Raw genomic sequence first — 13,792 nt, forward strand, 5'->3', positions numbered from 1 at the left:
TTTGATCCAATCACAAAAAGACGCTCATGTGTTTACAATGTTATTTCGCGAATTTAAATTCATTAAGCGCTAACTATGATATTTCTACAGTAATCCCTCTCAAAATGCGACTCTTACGTCTAATTGTCTATTTTCAAGGCAAATTGTTTAGGCACTATTTAGTTCGCTTTCCCCATGTTTTTTCATAATTTCATGAATTCCTTAGTAATCATGTTTTGTATAACAAAAATTGTTATGGATTAGGCTAAACTTGATATTTACGCTGTCGAGGTTTTGTTACCTTTGTTTCCTTCCATCAAACTCCAATACATGTCCTTCATTATAATTTTATGCCTTTGATTAATTTGTTAGATGCCCACATGGTTCTCTAAATAATCATATCTGTATTTTTAAGCCTGTTGTTGCAATTTAAAGCGTAATTTTAAAATAGATATGTTGTTGAAATGTTTTTAGGATAAATGTTAAACTTAAGATTTATATATATATTATTTATATAGTATACATAGTTCAGATTCTTTTTTTGAGACAAATGAGCCCAAAATTTGAATATATTTCAGATTTTGGTGGGCCATTAAAAACTACCGCCTTTTCTTGCGAAAACAATCAAAAAATGCCCTTTTCCAGGTTATTTTCTAAATATTGGTTACATCTATGTATATATATACACATTAAAAAAGAGAACAAAACAATAAGGAATTATCATCCACTGAGCAGAGGCTGTTGATCACAGTCAAGCTGAGAAGATTGTGATGGTATATTATTTAACTCTATTGTTACAGTCGATGATGTTGAACAATTATGATGGTATGATTGATGAATAGAATCATTTGAATCATCACTTCCCACTGGTCCAATTTCTGTTGATTGGCTAGACCCGTCTTCATCTTCATTTTTACTAGAACGTTCATTGCTACAACTAATATCACCATTTTGAGACTGTTGATTATTTTGTGTGAGTAAAGGATGATTGGAGGATGTTGTACAGTTTGGTTCTTCAATATCAGATACAGCATTACTTTGAGTTGCTGATAGAGTCGATGAAGTTGTTGCTTCATTCATTGTTGGTCTAATATTGATTGAGCCCGTTGTGGGTATCGAAAGTATGTTCATAGTTGCTGGTATGTTTGAGCAAATGCTTGGTCGTTGAAAAACACCAGTATTATAAATACCATCAGATTCTGTGAGTGATTGTTGTGATGGTGGTGGACTAGGCGGACGCCTTCGACCTCTAGGTCTTAATCTTCTAGGTCGTCGACGAGATGAAGAAGATGAACATCCAGCTCCATATTCATCAATACCAGAAACCGCTGAAGCATAGCTTGGAGGAGGCTCTCGATAAAAATATTCAGAGTCTGGACTGAAAAGAGGCGATGTTGAATGACTATTACTACGAGCGAATGGAAAGTACCTTTGGTAAATATGTGATGAAGAGTAAAGATTATTAGTTGCGGAACCGCAATAAGAATCATCTTGAGCTTGACGTTGCTGTTCAATTTGACGCAAAGCAATCAATTTACATGTACAACTTATAGCAATAACAAGTAAAAGTCCGCAGATAAGAGATCCCATAAGAGCAGCTGTGATAACACTATTTTTTAGACAATTTATTTCATCTGATGAATCTCCACAATCGTTACTTCGATCACAGGTTAAAATAGCTTGGATACAGTTACCATTTGTACAAAGAAAGTTGCCCTGTTCAGGACGGCACTGTTCAGTGGTACAATTTATTTCATCAGATCCATCGTCACAATCAAGAGATGTGTCACATACTTGAATTGAATGGATACATTGTCCATTAGCACAAAGAAATGCTCCGTGATCATGTCGGCAAAGTTCTTTCGTACAGTTTCTTTCATCAGACCCATCAGAACAATCAGCAATACCATTGCAACGCTCATCACGGAAGAAACATTTAGCATTGTTGGCACATAAAATTTTCTTAGCACAACGATGTTTTTCACAACCCATTTCATCAAAAGCATTGGGACAATCGAAAACACCATCGCACCTTTGAGTAAAAGGGTTAAAGCATTTTTTTAAGTCGTCGAACCCACATGAAATTTCATCAGGTCCACAAAGTCCACAGTTAAGTTCATCTTTAAAATCAACACAATCCCAATTACCATTACAACGAGCTCGTTCCGAGTAACAGATTAAACCAGCAGAGCAAACAAACATCCCATGTGGACATTTATCACAGCTTCGTTCATCTGTACCATTAGCACAGTTCCAATTACCATCACAACGGTCTTTGGGGAAAGAGTAACAAGAAAAGGTGTGAGAATCTTCATTTAAACATTGAGCTTCATTGGATTCCCGACAAACATGATCACAATTGGCTTCATCTGAGTTATCGCCACATTCATCTCTTCTATTGCACATCCAAGATTTATCTATACATTTTCCATTCGAACATCTGGATTCTGATTCTAGAACACATGGTTTTCCAATCCATGTTTTACTGTAAGTCGCATGGAAACCGCGACCTCCCGTTCTATTAGCATAAATACCATTAAACAATATTTTTATGCTTTCTCCTTCACTTATGTATGTTTGAAAAATGTCTCTATTATCTTCACTACGGCCACAAAATCTTCTCTCTGGAATGGTTTTATTGTCGATAGATTGTATGATCACGGCACTATCTTGACAGCAAGTTTTACCGACTATAGAGTTGCCCAGAGAAGGATTACATGAATTACCGATTTCAGGAATATCCAAGTCGTCAAAACTATAATAGAAAGAAAAATCGAAATGTAAGTATTTTTAGGAAGAGAAATAGTCGGCATGAATTTTTGATTCTACTCGATGACCAAACCATAGTTAAAGTAAATCGATTCAATCGATATTTATGAAAAAATGAATAAAGGTTTAGAGTTCATCTTTCATATAGCCAAAGTAGTTCACAAAAAAGGGGTAGAGTATTCATGCAGACTCTCAACTTATTGATCAATATAAATCTGATGAATATTTGTTACCTTAAAGTGATTATTTCATGAGGTTTTGCTGTAAGAGTCCATGAACAGAAGGTTTCATTGGTGTATGAATAAGGGTAGCCTGGATTGAAAATTGATCCTCGACCTCCTAAAAGCTCAATGTTGTCACAGCTAAGATTTTGAACAAAATAGTGACTTCCATGCAAAGTCAAAGTTTTACTAGATTCAAGCGGATATCTCAAAAGGTTTCGATGAGTATGGTTAGCATGGAATGAAGCTATCAGGTTAGAGCCATTTGATGATGATTGCTTTGGTCTAGTGAATGTAGAGAATAACGCTGATGATTCAGGTGATGTTACTATAGATGGTTTGCCATGGGAAGTAATAGGTTTATCTCTTTGGATTAAAAATGAACCAGAAGGAAAGGTTGTCAAAAGATGAGATGATTCATGTTGATTGTGACTGGATGTAGCTGAATGGGTTGCTTGGACGATTCCAGAAGTCAAAATAACCCATGACCAGATAGATACTAGAGGTTAAAAATGAGACCAACACATAAATTAGTTATCAAGAAAAACAAACACTCTCGATATTTAATCATAGAACTTATTCAAATAAAGTCAGAATTTACTAATACTTACAAGTAATTGTCATGTTTCAAAGAAAGGCAGGAATCAGAATAAACACTCAGCTTGTGTTAAGCTGAAAGTAAAATTTTTAGGCCTTAGCGTTCAACAGGAGATAGGAGGTTGAGATTCGTTTTGTTTTCCTCCAAGCTATGATCCTACCCTTTTATCATCATCAATAGCACCGTAGCATAGTACATATGTGATTAACCTGTGGATAGGAAGCAAGCTATTTTTAGAAACTAAAATAATTATGATTATAAGACAATGATTAACCAAGAAGGTGGTGGCAATCAAAACAGAAAGAAACAAAAATGAAGTAATTACCAATCCAGTAAAGAAAAACAAGGTCACCGTATACGGTACATATATGGATGTATTCATTAGAGAAAAATCACTGAAAAACAATATTCTTTGTATGATCCTTTTTTACCAAATATCATAGCCATTTACAATATAGATAAAATAAAACAATATAAACAAATAGTTAACAAGTATAAATAATAAAGGTTTAGATATGAAATTGAGTAATTTTCAACAGATTTGGAAGTAACATGAAGCACTATATGTATCACTCAAAGTGAACAGTCGAGACACAAAGTAAGAGAGTGAAAGAGCAGATACAAGTAGAAAAAAAACAAGAAGGGAAACAAAATATTGAGTTAAAATGTAATGATATATTTTGCTTGGAACTTTATTCAATTATTATAAGTTGAACTGTCGATTATTTTGTCATAATCTTGGAAATAGAAATGTCTTTGAACATTTTTATTTCTTCTGTTCATAAAAAGTGATTTTGAGGCATGAAAATGAACTCCCTTCAAATCAAATTAGTTTAATGGCGACCATCGTTGCTTAAAATGGTTGAAAAGATCAATCCTTGATGAAGTATTTTCGAGAAAATTTCCTGGGAAATTGGGATGTAAAACATTCCAAAAGACGATGAAAATCACGTTGTAAAGGAAACCAAGTTTTATTTCAGTCAATAAATGATCACGATTATCTACTCTAGGGTCAATTTTGTGAGGCTCTGCCGAAGACATCCATTCAGTTAAGTAGGAATCAGTGAAGGAATCAAATAAAGAGTCAGAAATGAAAACTAAATCTTTTGACTCTTCATTTAGGCAAAGTTCAGTGAAAAATTTACCCAAATCAATTCCTCGAAAATTGTTTTGACTATTTTCAACGTCAATTATCATGACATCAAGTGGCCTGTTTGATGAACTGCTTTTCGTGATCAAAAAATTTGTATAGTTAAGATCCATGTGAGTGAAAACAATTTTGTTGTGAATTTGGGTCATCTTTTGAATTAAGAATGAATCTGGACCACTTTCGAGGAAACTTTTGATTTTGTTCAATAGCAATACGGAAGATTCTGGCAGTTTTGAAAAACATGTTTCATCTAAATTTTCCATCATCTGGATAGCTTTACCAGATAAATCACGATAGATTGCAAAGAGATCGTATGTTCGTTCACATTTAAAGGGCAAAGAATGATATTGAGCAATTCTAATGCTAATTAGTTTAAACAGCTCATTTTGAGTTAATTGGTTTGGAGGTAGAACATTTGATTCTATGAACTCATCGATGCGACCACCAGGAAAAGAGGCTAGAACCGAAGGTGCCATTCCTCGCGAAGAAAGAGTTTCTAAGATTGCGATTTCTTCTTCATCTGTGACGCATTTGTATCTGTTGCCTTCACCGGTTAATTCACTTCCATAGAAGCGAACAATTACTTTTGAATATCTATCATCACAAGACTCTGAACAACTATTGGAAAGACAATCAGAATCATCGTCACTTGATGTTGTTGAAGAGGGTAATGAGGTTGGTAACACTGTTGACCTACTTAACAATGAAGATGAATATGTTGGACGAGTACAAACAAATAAGCGATTTGATCGACCTGTTGTTATTGGATGAACAACAATTTCGTCTTCACAAAGATTACTCCAAGGTTCAGGTAGAAGGGAACAGCAATAAAATTTAGCTTTGGAAATGAGTGATTCCATATTAGCTGGAAATTCAGAAATATGATATGAATAACTGATAATTCACAGAGAAAAAAGTATAATGAAATAGTTGATTAAAAGTAAAAGTCGTACAAAAATAGACAAGAAACAGTATAAATTAAGAGCAATAGTTAAGATCACTGATGATGACCCAATTTGATTGCGAAATAATATTGTATAAAATGAACTTCTAATCAATTTAATCAAACAATTTGAACCAAAACTGCAAAATTCAAGCAATATGCGTCGACTGAAAGCAAGATAAATGAACTCGCATCAACTGCTTTTGAAACAATTTAAAATTTCAATATAATCTCACCAAAAACAAGTTGAAAATTTCGCTTCCAAGTCTTGCCATAAACTACACACTAGATGGCGCATCAAAACAGCCAGAATAAACAAAATAATCAATTTTTAAATACAAATTGTGAGTTGATAAATTGATTAAGGGATAAAAGTAAACAAAAATAAAAGTGTTAAAAACCTCTTAAAAAACAATTGAAGTACTTTTGACCGTTTATCTATCCAAACAATGCCAAAAAACTAATCTAAACTTACAAACCGTAAATCCCAAGTAGAATGTGTAAACATAGTATAAACAATCTATAGCATCCATCTATTGGTGTCCCGTGTCGGCGGGACATATACTAAAATTGGAACGATACAGAGAAGATTAGCATGGCCCCTGCGCAAGGATGACACGCAAAATCGTGAAGCGTTCCACATTTTTTTTATGAATCGAGTTTTGGGCGAAAATTCGCAGGTTGAGTTTGATCTTATAATGTTAAAGTTGGGAAAGGAAACATTACTTGGTTTTTTGTCCCTTCCTTGTTTCTCATAGTAACAAGTTATTAACCCAAACAAACAAAAATCCCAATTTTCAATTATTGGTGCATTCGAGGCTGTATTTTATGTCGAGTGATTGCTTTTATTGATATCAAGATTTAATTTATCTAATTTGCAATGAGTCGTTTTCGTAATCAGTAAGTTCACTAATTTGACTTGACAAATTCAAGAACATAGTCCTAATCACTTAATCTTAATTTAATGTTTTTTATTGTCCAACTCGTGATAAATAGAGAATCCATGATGGATCGTATCACTAACCTGGAGACTCATCTGAGAGAGATTTGCTACAATTTGGCTTCTTACAGTCGTAAAATTGCCAAAACCCGTGATGAAGGCGATTTACTAGCCAGTAGCATTACCAAATTTGCTGAAGAGGAAAATGTCAATTCAAGTTTGAGATATGCATTGACACATTTTGCTGATTGCTTCAGTGCTATTCAAGATCAACGAAATACTGAGGTTAGTGAACTTTCAACTCAACTTCACGATTAATTGTTTTTTTTCCTTTAAGGTTTTTCAATTAGAAGGAAGAATCATTCAAGAAATGAGTGTCTATGGCGAACTTTGCAAAAAAGCGAAGGTAAAATATTATATGCAATATCAATAAACACGAGTCTTTAGGCTTTTAATAATAATCAGAGATTATTAACACTAGAATCCAGTTTGTTTCATTCATTCTGACATTTTCTTTTCATTTTTGTTTTCCTTCATTTTCAGGAGGAAACTCGTAAAGGTCTACTTGCGAAGACCAAAGCAGGAGACATTGCTCGAAGTAGTAGCATCAATGAAATTCATAATGCAGTCAAAATGTATGAATTTCAAATTGACAGATTCGAGCAGAGAAAATTATCTGACCTCAAAGTAAGATTTAAATTGACTTGTATTAGTCACCTAGATGAATAATATGCTTTAATTAATATACTTAGAAATACTTCAAGGAATTGATTCAAATCGAGATGTACTTTCATGCCAAAAGCGTTGAAATTTTAACGAAAGCGTACAAAGAAATGGTTGATGTGGACGAAAAATCAGACCTTAATTCATTTAGAAACTACTTTGGAATTAAACGAACACAATCACCAATCAAGGATAATCGTTTAAGAGGTACAAAGATTGGATCTAGTAAAATGGCAACTTCTTTAAGAAGATTCAGCTCATCACCCGAAGTGTCATCGGAAAAAACGCAAACTTCCAATGTTAAATCTAAAAGCGACTCATCGGAAAGTGAAGATGAGGATGAAATTACTGCAGAAGATTATCAAAATGAAGTTTCAATAAAAAAATAAGCTATTTGATTAAAACTTCCGATGGAATTAAGTCTAATATCAAAATTGTCGAGAATATTTTATAGATCTTGAATAAAATTTTAGATGATAAACTTTGCCACCATTTATTGATTTCTTTTTCAGCGTTTTCACCAGTGACAATGCAGAAACTCTGCAAGAGAAAATGATAAATGACAGTTAGATCAATCATAGACGTGCGCCAATTACTTTATTTTGAGCATGAAAAATAAGTGGGTAAATAAGACTATGTTACAAAATTTACTAACAATGTCATTAGCTTAAATTCCTTTGTTAGTGATCTCATTAATACAAATCCAGTCTCCAGTAAAAGTTTCCTTCCAGAGAGTTACTTTATTATCTCCTCCAGATACTGCTAAAATATTTCCTGCGATCGACCAAGAGACGTGCCAAACAACATCTTCGAAAAGATCAATAGTTTTAACAGGTTTCCAAGTATTTGATTGGCTATCATGTTTCCAAATTATTACTCTTCTATCCTGGCCACAGCTAGCTATGTAACTTTTTCCAATCGACGGGGCCCAAGCAACATCTCGAACCCAGTCTATGTGTCCTTCTAGTTTGTTTTCTTCCTCCCATTCATCTTTTTCATCAATATACTTCCAAATTTTGATCAATTTATCACAACTTCCTGTAACGAACCGCTTGACCATTTGGGTTTTGCCTGAGCTAGAATCGTTTGAAAATAATGACATTCCTGGTATTAAAGATGGACACCAACTGACGGCATTAACTCCCATCTCATGAGCATTAGGAATTTTCCTAGCTGACCAAGAATTATCACCTCCTAGAAAAATTCAAATACACCGGTTAAACATTTCTTCTCAAACTGATAAATAGAACATGATTGAATCTGACGATTGAAGCCATACCTGAATTGAAAATTAGACTAACGGCACCATCAGAAGACGCAGCAGCTAACATTAGTCCATATTCTTTAGGTGCCCATTGTACTGAGTTCACACTTGACTCATGACCACTATATTCATAAACTTTCTCGTATTTATTTGGTGAGGTTTCCTTCCAGATTAAGACTTTACGATCATATGAGCAAGATGCTAGAATACTACCGAATGCTGGATGAGCCCAAGATAACTGCCAGACTGGACCTTCATGACCTCGCAGCACAGATATCAGGTTTTGATTATTAGCCTCAATTGAGAAGAGTTTGATAGTCCGATCAGATGAACATGTAGCAAGCTTTGTTCCATAGAAGTCAACAACAGCATCGTGTATCATATCATCATGACCAGTAGCAATTTCTTCACCTATAGTAACCATTATAAGTAGTATTTATAACTAATGATCTTGATAAACACCGAAAAGAAATCACAAAACAAAACAACGTTGACAATTTAACCAAATTTTGTTACCAATTATCATCTGTCTCTAAAAGGACAATTGTGATTGGTTGAATAAGAGCTAAGATTGAGAGCGCCAAATATGAAAATTTTAATTTTCTCAATTGTCTATTTTGTTTTGATTAATTTTCTTGACGATTGTGAGGATTATCTGTTTATACCAATCATCTATTTCATGAGTCGATAAATTCTGTAATTTATAATTTTAACATCTATTTAAGAGCTTAGAATTTACAATAGGTGTTTAGCAATCCAAATATATGAATTACATCGGACTATATTGTCTTGATCAAATATTCATTTCCTTCTTTATTAAATTAAAATTAATTATCCAATTTTTAAAATTTTGGATAAAAACTTAATAAAAATTTTACGAATTAAAGTCTAAGAAAATAAGATGTTATCTTCAATCGTGATTATTTACTTACCTGTTGTTCTCTGATAGGGTGGGTCCAGGTAAGTCGTTAGTTTCACCTGACCATTAACTTGTAGTAACAACAAACAAAAAGACAACAGCAAATGTTTTCATCTTATATTTAAATTTTTGTGATTAGTGCCTCATTTTTAATAATTAATTATAATTAATTGAAATGGTATAATTGCCTTAAAAATTATGTACCAATCAATAGCTCTGTTTTTGTTTTATACCTTGGGTAAGCCTGATTTGTATTTTTTATAGTTAACCAACTTTTAGGTTATCTCACTTGTGATAACTCGGTATCCAAGGCTTCAAATTTAATTGTTGTTATCTATTTATTATATTCGATTCGCTAATTATATTTATTTATTTTACAGTAATCTTTCAAGTTTCCAATGGACAATATGGTTATTATGGATCAGAGAGACATACCTGCACTATACCATCACAACTACAAGGAGAGTGGTATTCACGTGAAAAAGGCTCGGATGTCATTACAAAAATTACTGAAAATGAAATCATAAAGGTATTTGGTTTATTTCTCGGTCGATTGTTTGACCTGCAGTCACTAAACTATTGACTTTATTAGTTTTTTCAAGATCTATTCTCAACCAGAAATCGGAAGAAAGATTTGACAGCTTATTTGCTTTTCAATGAAATGCAGGAGCAAATTATCAAACTAACGTTTTGAATTTAGTCATGAATAAATATTGATTGATCTCTTTATTTTTTATCTACAGGACTCAAAATCTGTTTCCACTGCGTACCAAACTTACTGTGTCAGTATGGTTCAAAATGGCAATGATAATTACACTTTCCATTTGCGCGCTACGAAATCGTAAGCATTTAACAATATATTAATATCATAAGTTTCCAAATACAGACAATGACGCAGTGTTGATTGGTTGTTTTTGTGATCAATTTACAATTGTTGATGTTCACGGACGACTCAAGTTTAGCTTCCGATTTGGCAACTCTTGTGCTTAAACTAATAATGGTGTAGTTTGCCAAATGAATAGTTCAATCATCAGTCATTATTACATTATATCATTTTGTTCCTTCGATGTCATAAAAACCTTCAATTTATTGCTATTTTTGATTCTTTTCAGTCAATGTCATTTTTGTCTTCGAATTCTTTTAAGAACGCTTAATGTTTTGGAAAAAATAGAAGGTAAATTTGAATAATATAACAAATATTTTATGCGATTAGATTTTAATACATATTCTATCCAATATTAGGAGGCTGTATCAATGATGTTAGTGGAAACAAACTAAGTCTCGAAAATGTTTGCTCCGCCACAAGTTTTGACTCTGAACTCATCACACTTTTCTGTAAGTTTACTCCAATCGGTTCGAATTTCCTGATTCTCATTTTATTTTTTATTTTTTAAGCTACAAGTCCTCAGGGAAAAAATTGTAAATCAAGCTTGGAAGGTGTTTGGCAGTTTGGTTACCGATTATCTCATCTAGCAGCTGGTGAATGTTTCAATGCTGAATCACAGATTAAAGCTTGTCAGAAACCTGGAAATCAATTTTCCATTGTAAACCAACAATTCACAATGATTTATAAGTCATGTGAAGAAAATGACCTTAAAGAAATTCAGTACAAATGTCTTGGTGATTGGTATGTAGGAAAAAATCATTATTTTGCAGTTCTTAACTCACGAGAATCTCGACGTTCTGAGGCTTATCGTTGTTTCGTAAGTTCATATTGGTTTTTTGGCCATTAAAGGGTTCATTTCTTTTTGCAAATATGAGTAAATGAAGAGAAATAAATAACAATTTAACTTTTTCATTGCTTTAGTTAAATAATCGAGATGATACCAATCACATTGCTGTTTCAACTACGGCTGAATGTAACGTCCTGAGGACACCTCAACAAGGACCAGAGAGGCTAACCCTACATCCGGTTAAAGCAGAAACTGTTGTCCCTTCTTGCCAGCTTCCAGACGGAATGAGAGGAGAGTGGATTAACACAGCCAATCTTGATGCTCTTGTTAAGATCAATTCAACCCATATGGAGGAGCGCTGGAGACCAGATACTGGTACAGAAAAGGAAGAGATTTATGTTTGTCATCAGAAGAAAGGTTCACGATACGTAATGGCTCGTTTAGGTATCAATGGATGTCAAAAAGATTTCGTTTGTTTTGACTTTGCCACTCCTCAATCTAATGTCATCCGGTATCGAAAAGGACAAGCCATGAGCTCAGATCAATTCGGAACGATTTGTGCCTGGACTAACTTTGATGACGATGAAGAATGGAAATACGATATTCTTCTAGCAGCCAAACCAGTTGCCATTAAATGTCCAGTGGCAGGTAAATTCCGCTTCACACAAAAAGGAGAGATTCCTTTCACAACCAGAATCCGTGGTGGAGTGACCCAAAGTCCAAGAAGTACTATTATATGTAAAGAAAAGATATCTGATCTTTCTGTTTGCGATACTGATCAGAAAATAATGGAAATTGATGCAGAATATTGCATCAGTGTTGATCATCGAGGAACAGCAGTTGACTATCAAAGTGATCCTGATCATAGAATGAAATGCATTGGATTTTGGAAAGAAGATCTGAAATCATATTTAATTACTTATGATGAAATGGATGCTTACAGCAGATATAGATGCTGGGTTTATCAAAGAAGTGACCTTAATCGTGTCTTGATGTCTATGTCGGTTGGTGCTTTTTGTCATAGTAAACAACGAGTTGCCTCATGGAATTCATCAGAAGGTGCTCAAGTATCACTTGATATGATTGAATATGAGCGTGAACGTAAGTTTATTTATCATATCAATTATTTTTTATTGATGGTGAAATATTCTAGCATAATTTTTTTCTAATCATGGTGGAATAAAGGAATAAATTTCCTCAACTCTCATAATGCTTCATTATGTGTATTTATATATTTTTGCATGACACTCAAGTTTATCAAATAATCTAATGAACTTATTATTTTTCCTTTCCGTTTTCAGATGATGAATGTCCTATGTACTTCAATGATGGATCAAACCCTTATTCAACGGAAAAAGACAGTGCCATTATTTTATATGGTCGCACGAGTAAAGCCACAGTTCTTATGCCATTATCAATATTTATCACCATTTTGCCATTACTTCGAATTACTTTTTTTTCTTAATTATTTAAGAAATAGTAATTTTTATTAAAGATCATCGAGTTGAATAAGAAAGATGGAAACTCGGATCAAATTTTGGATCAATTTTGCATAATATGTATCATTAACTCTCTCTTGATTCTTTTGCCCGGTTACTACTACTTTTTAACTAAATAACGGCTCTATTCTTAATTTAAATGTGACCCTTTTTTATATTGCCAAAAATATTTCCCTTCTTTTGTCAATTTCTGTTCTTTAATGTATCTTGTTTCACCATTTGACTTTTGTAATGATAATATTACTGGTACATGTAAATTTAGGTAGGATCACCACAGACAGCCTAAAAGGCAAAGAGAATGAAAAAGAGTTGATAAATCTTGAAAAATGAACTCCATGGAGATGTCGATTAATAAAGATTATTATCAATGTTAACACAGGAAGACCTGATTCTAGGTCATAACCTTTATGTTTTATGTATAGTAGATTATAAAGCAACTGAAGCATTAAGGTTAGAGCAAATAAGCAGAATGTTTCAATTTTTTTTCTTCTCGTTTTAACTGTTATTGCAATAGTGTGGCTCTAACTTGCCTATGGTTAAATGAAGATAGATGTTAGTAATTATAGCGTCTTGCAAAGTACACTTCGCACACTTAAATGCGCCTCTGAAGGAAAAACAAAAACAAGGTCTAGGAATTGGTAAAGTCATTGACCTTTGACCTCAAGGCCAACATGAATCAATGGCATAAGAGAGTTAAATTTCCGTTTTCCTTTCAATTTACTTTCAGGGTTGATAATTTCTTACTCTTCTTTACTTATTCCAATAATGCAATGTTTATTTGAAACTAGGTTACCAAAAATTACCTCACCCGTTGGGTGTCTTTTAACCTTGAGTTAAATGACCTCTTCATCTCTTATTTTATTTCTCTTTCTATTTTCCTTTCTTCCCTTCTTCCTCTCTCGTTGAGTCTATGAGGCTCACTTGGAAATGAGGTCAACATTCATGTGCTTTATTCAATTCTATTCCTGACTCTCGTAACTATCATGGTTTCTCTGGTTTTCAGCACAACAAATGCCATTCAACTTTTCATCATCAATATAAATGGTGAACAAGACAATAACCTTGTCACAATCAACTTTCTTACTAATATATCCAGGTAATATTGGATAATGTT

At 33.4% G+C, this 13,792-nt stretch overlaps 5 protein-coding genes and 1 non-coding gene across 7 annotated transcripts; 3 read left to right on the forward strand and 3 right to left on the reverse strand.

Moving 5' to 3' along the window:
• Positions 1-455: 455 nt before the first annotated feature.
• Positions 456-4,347, reverse strand: LOC107361844 (uncharacterized). Its single transcript, XM_015928770.3, has 4 exons — positions 3,893-4,347; positions 3,581-3,776; positions 2,982-3,468; positions 456-2,734 (listed from the first exon to the last, which is right to left on the reverse strand). Exons 2-4 carry the CDS (start codon positions 3,591-3,593, stop codon positions 700-702), a joined length of 2,535 nt encoding a protein of 844 aa, XP_015784256.3. The 5' UTR covers positions 3,594-3,776; positions 3,893-4,347; the 3' UTR covers positions 456-699.
• Positions 4,348-4,395: 48 nt separating this feature from the next.
• LOC112538457 (choline kinase alpha-like) lies at positions 4,396-5,577 on the reverse strand. Its single transcript, XM_025160750.2, has one exon. It carries the CDS (start codon positions 5,575-5,577, stop codon positions 4,396-4,398), a length of 1,182 nt encoding a protein of 393 aa, XP_025016518.1.
• Positions 5,578-5,990: 413 nt separating this feature from the next.
• On the forward strand, positions 5,991-7,804 carry LOC112538809 (CBY1-interacting BAR domain-containing protein 1-B-like). The gene is made up of 5 exons (XM_025160749.2): positions 5,991-6,560; positions 6,657-6,885; positions 6,938-7,006; positions 7,144-7,287; positions 7,353-7,804. The coding sequence occupies exons 1-5, from the start codon at positions 6,541-6,543 to the stop codon at positions 7,710-7,712; spliced, it is 822 nt and encodes a 273-aa protein (XP_025016517.2). The 5' UTR covers positions 5,991-6,540; the 3' UTR covers positions 7,713-7,804.
• Positions 6,202-6,307, forward strand: LOC112538845 (U6 spliceosomal RNA). The gene has a single exon (XR_003082221.1). It is a non-coding gene; the product is annotated as a U6 spliceosomal RNA (small nuclear RNA).
• Sec13 (nuclear pore and COPII coat complex component secretory 13) lies at positions 7,308-9,105 on the reverse strand. Of its 2 annotated transcripts, XM_025160774.2 has the most exons (3): positions 8,603-9,105; positions 7,979-8,517; positions 7,308-7,863 (listed from the first exon to the last, which is right to left on the reverse strand). In XM_025160774.2, the coding sequence occupies exons 1-2, from the start codon at positions 9,009-9,011 to the stop codon at positions 7,991-7,993; spliced, it is 936 nt and encodes a 311-aa protein (XP_025016542.1). In that variant the 5' UTR covers positions 9,012-9,105; the 3' UTR covers positions 7,308-7,863; positions 7,979-7,990. The 2 variants fall into 2 exon arrangements, with proteins under 2 accessions (XP_025016542.1, XP_025016541.1); XM_025160773.2 differs by lacking the exon at positions 7,308-7,863 and having other exon boundaries at positions 7,904-8,517.
• A 462-nt stretch (positions 9,106-9,567) lies between these two features.
• udt (protein undicht) lies at positions 9,568-13,052 on the forward strand. Its single transcript, XM_015928769.3, has 8 exons — positions 9,568-9,744; positions 9,887-10,035; positions 10,250-10,347; positions 10,619-10,680; positions 10,749-10,841; positions 10,902-11,209; positions 11,314-12,280; positions 12,481-13,052. The coding sequence occupies exons 1-8, from the start codon at positions 9,705-9,707 to the stop codon at positions 12,642-12,644; spliced, it is 1,881 nt and encodes a 626-aa protein (XP_015784255.2). The 5' UTR covers positions 9,568-9,704; the 3' UTR covers positions 12,645-13,052.
• Positions 13,053-13,792: the final 740 nt, after the last annotated feature.

This window comes from Tetranychus urticae, chromosome 1 (assembly GCF_039701765.1).
Source record: "Tetranychus urticae isolate SD_2017Ah chromosome 1, NJAU_TeUrti_SD_1.0, whole genome shotgun sequence".
Classification (NCBI taxonomy): Eukaryota; Metazoa; Arthropoda; class Arachnida; order Trombidiformes; family Tetranychidae; genus Tetranychus; species Tetranychus urticae.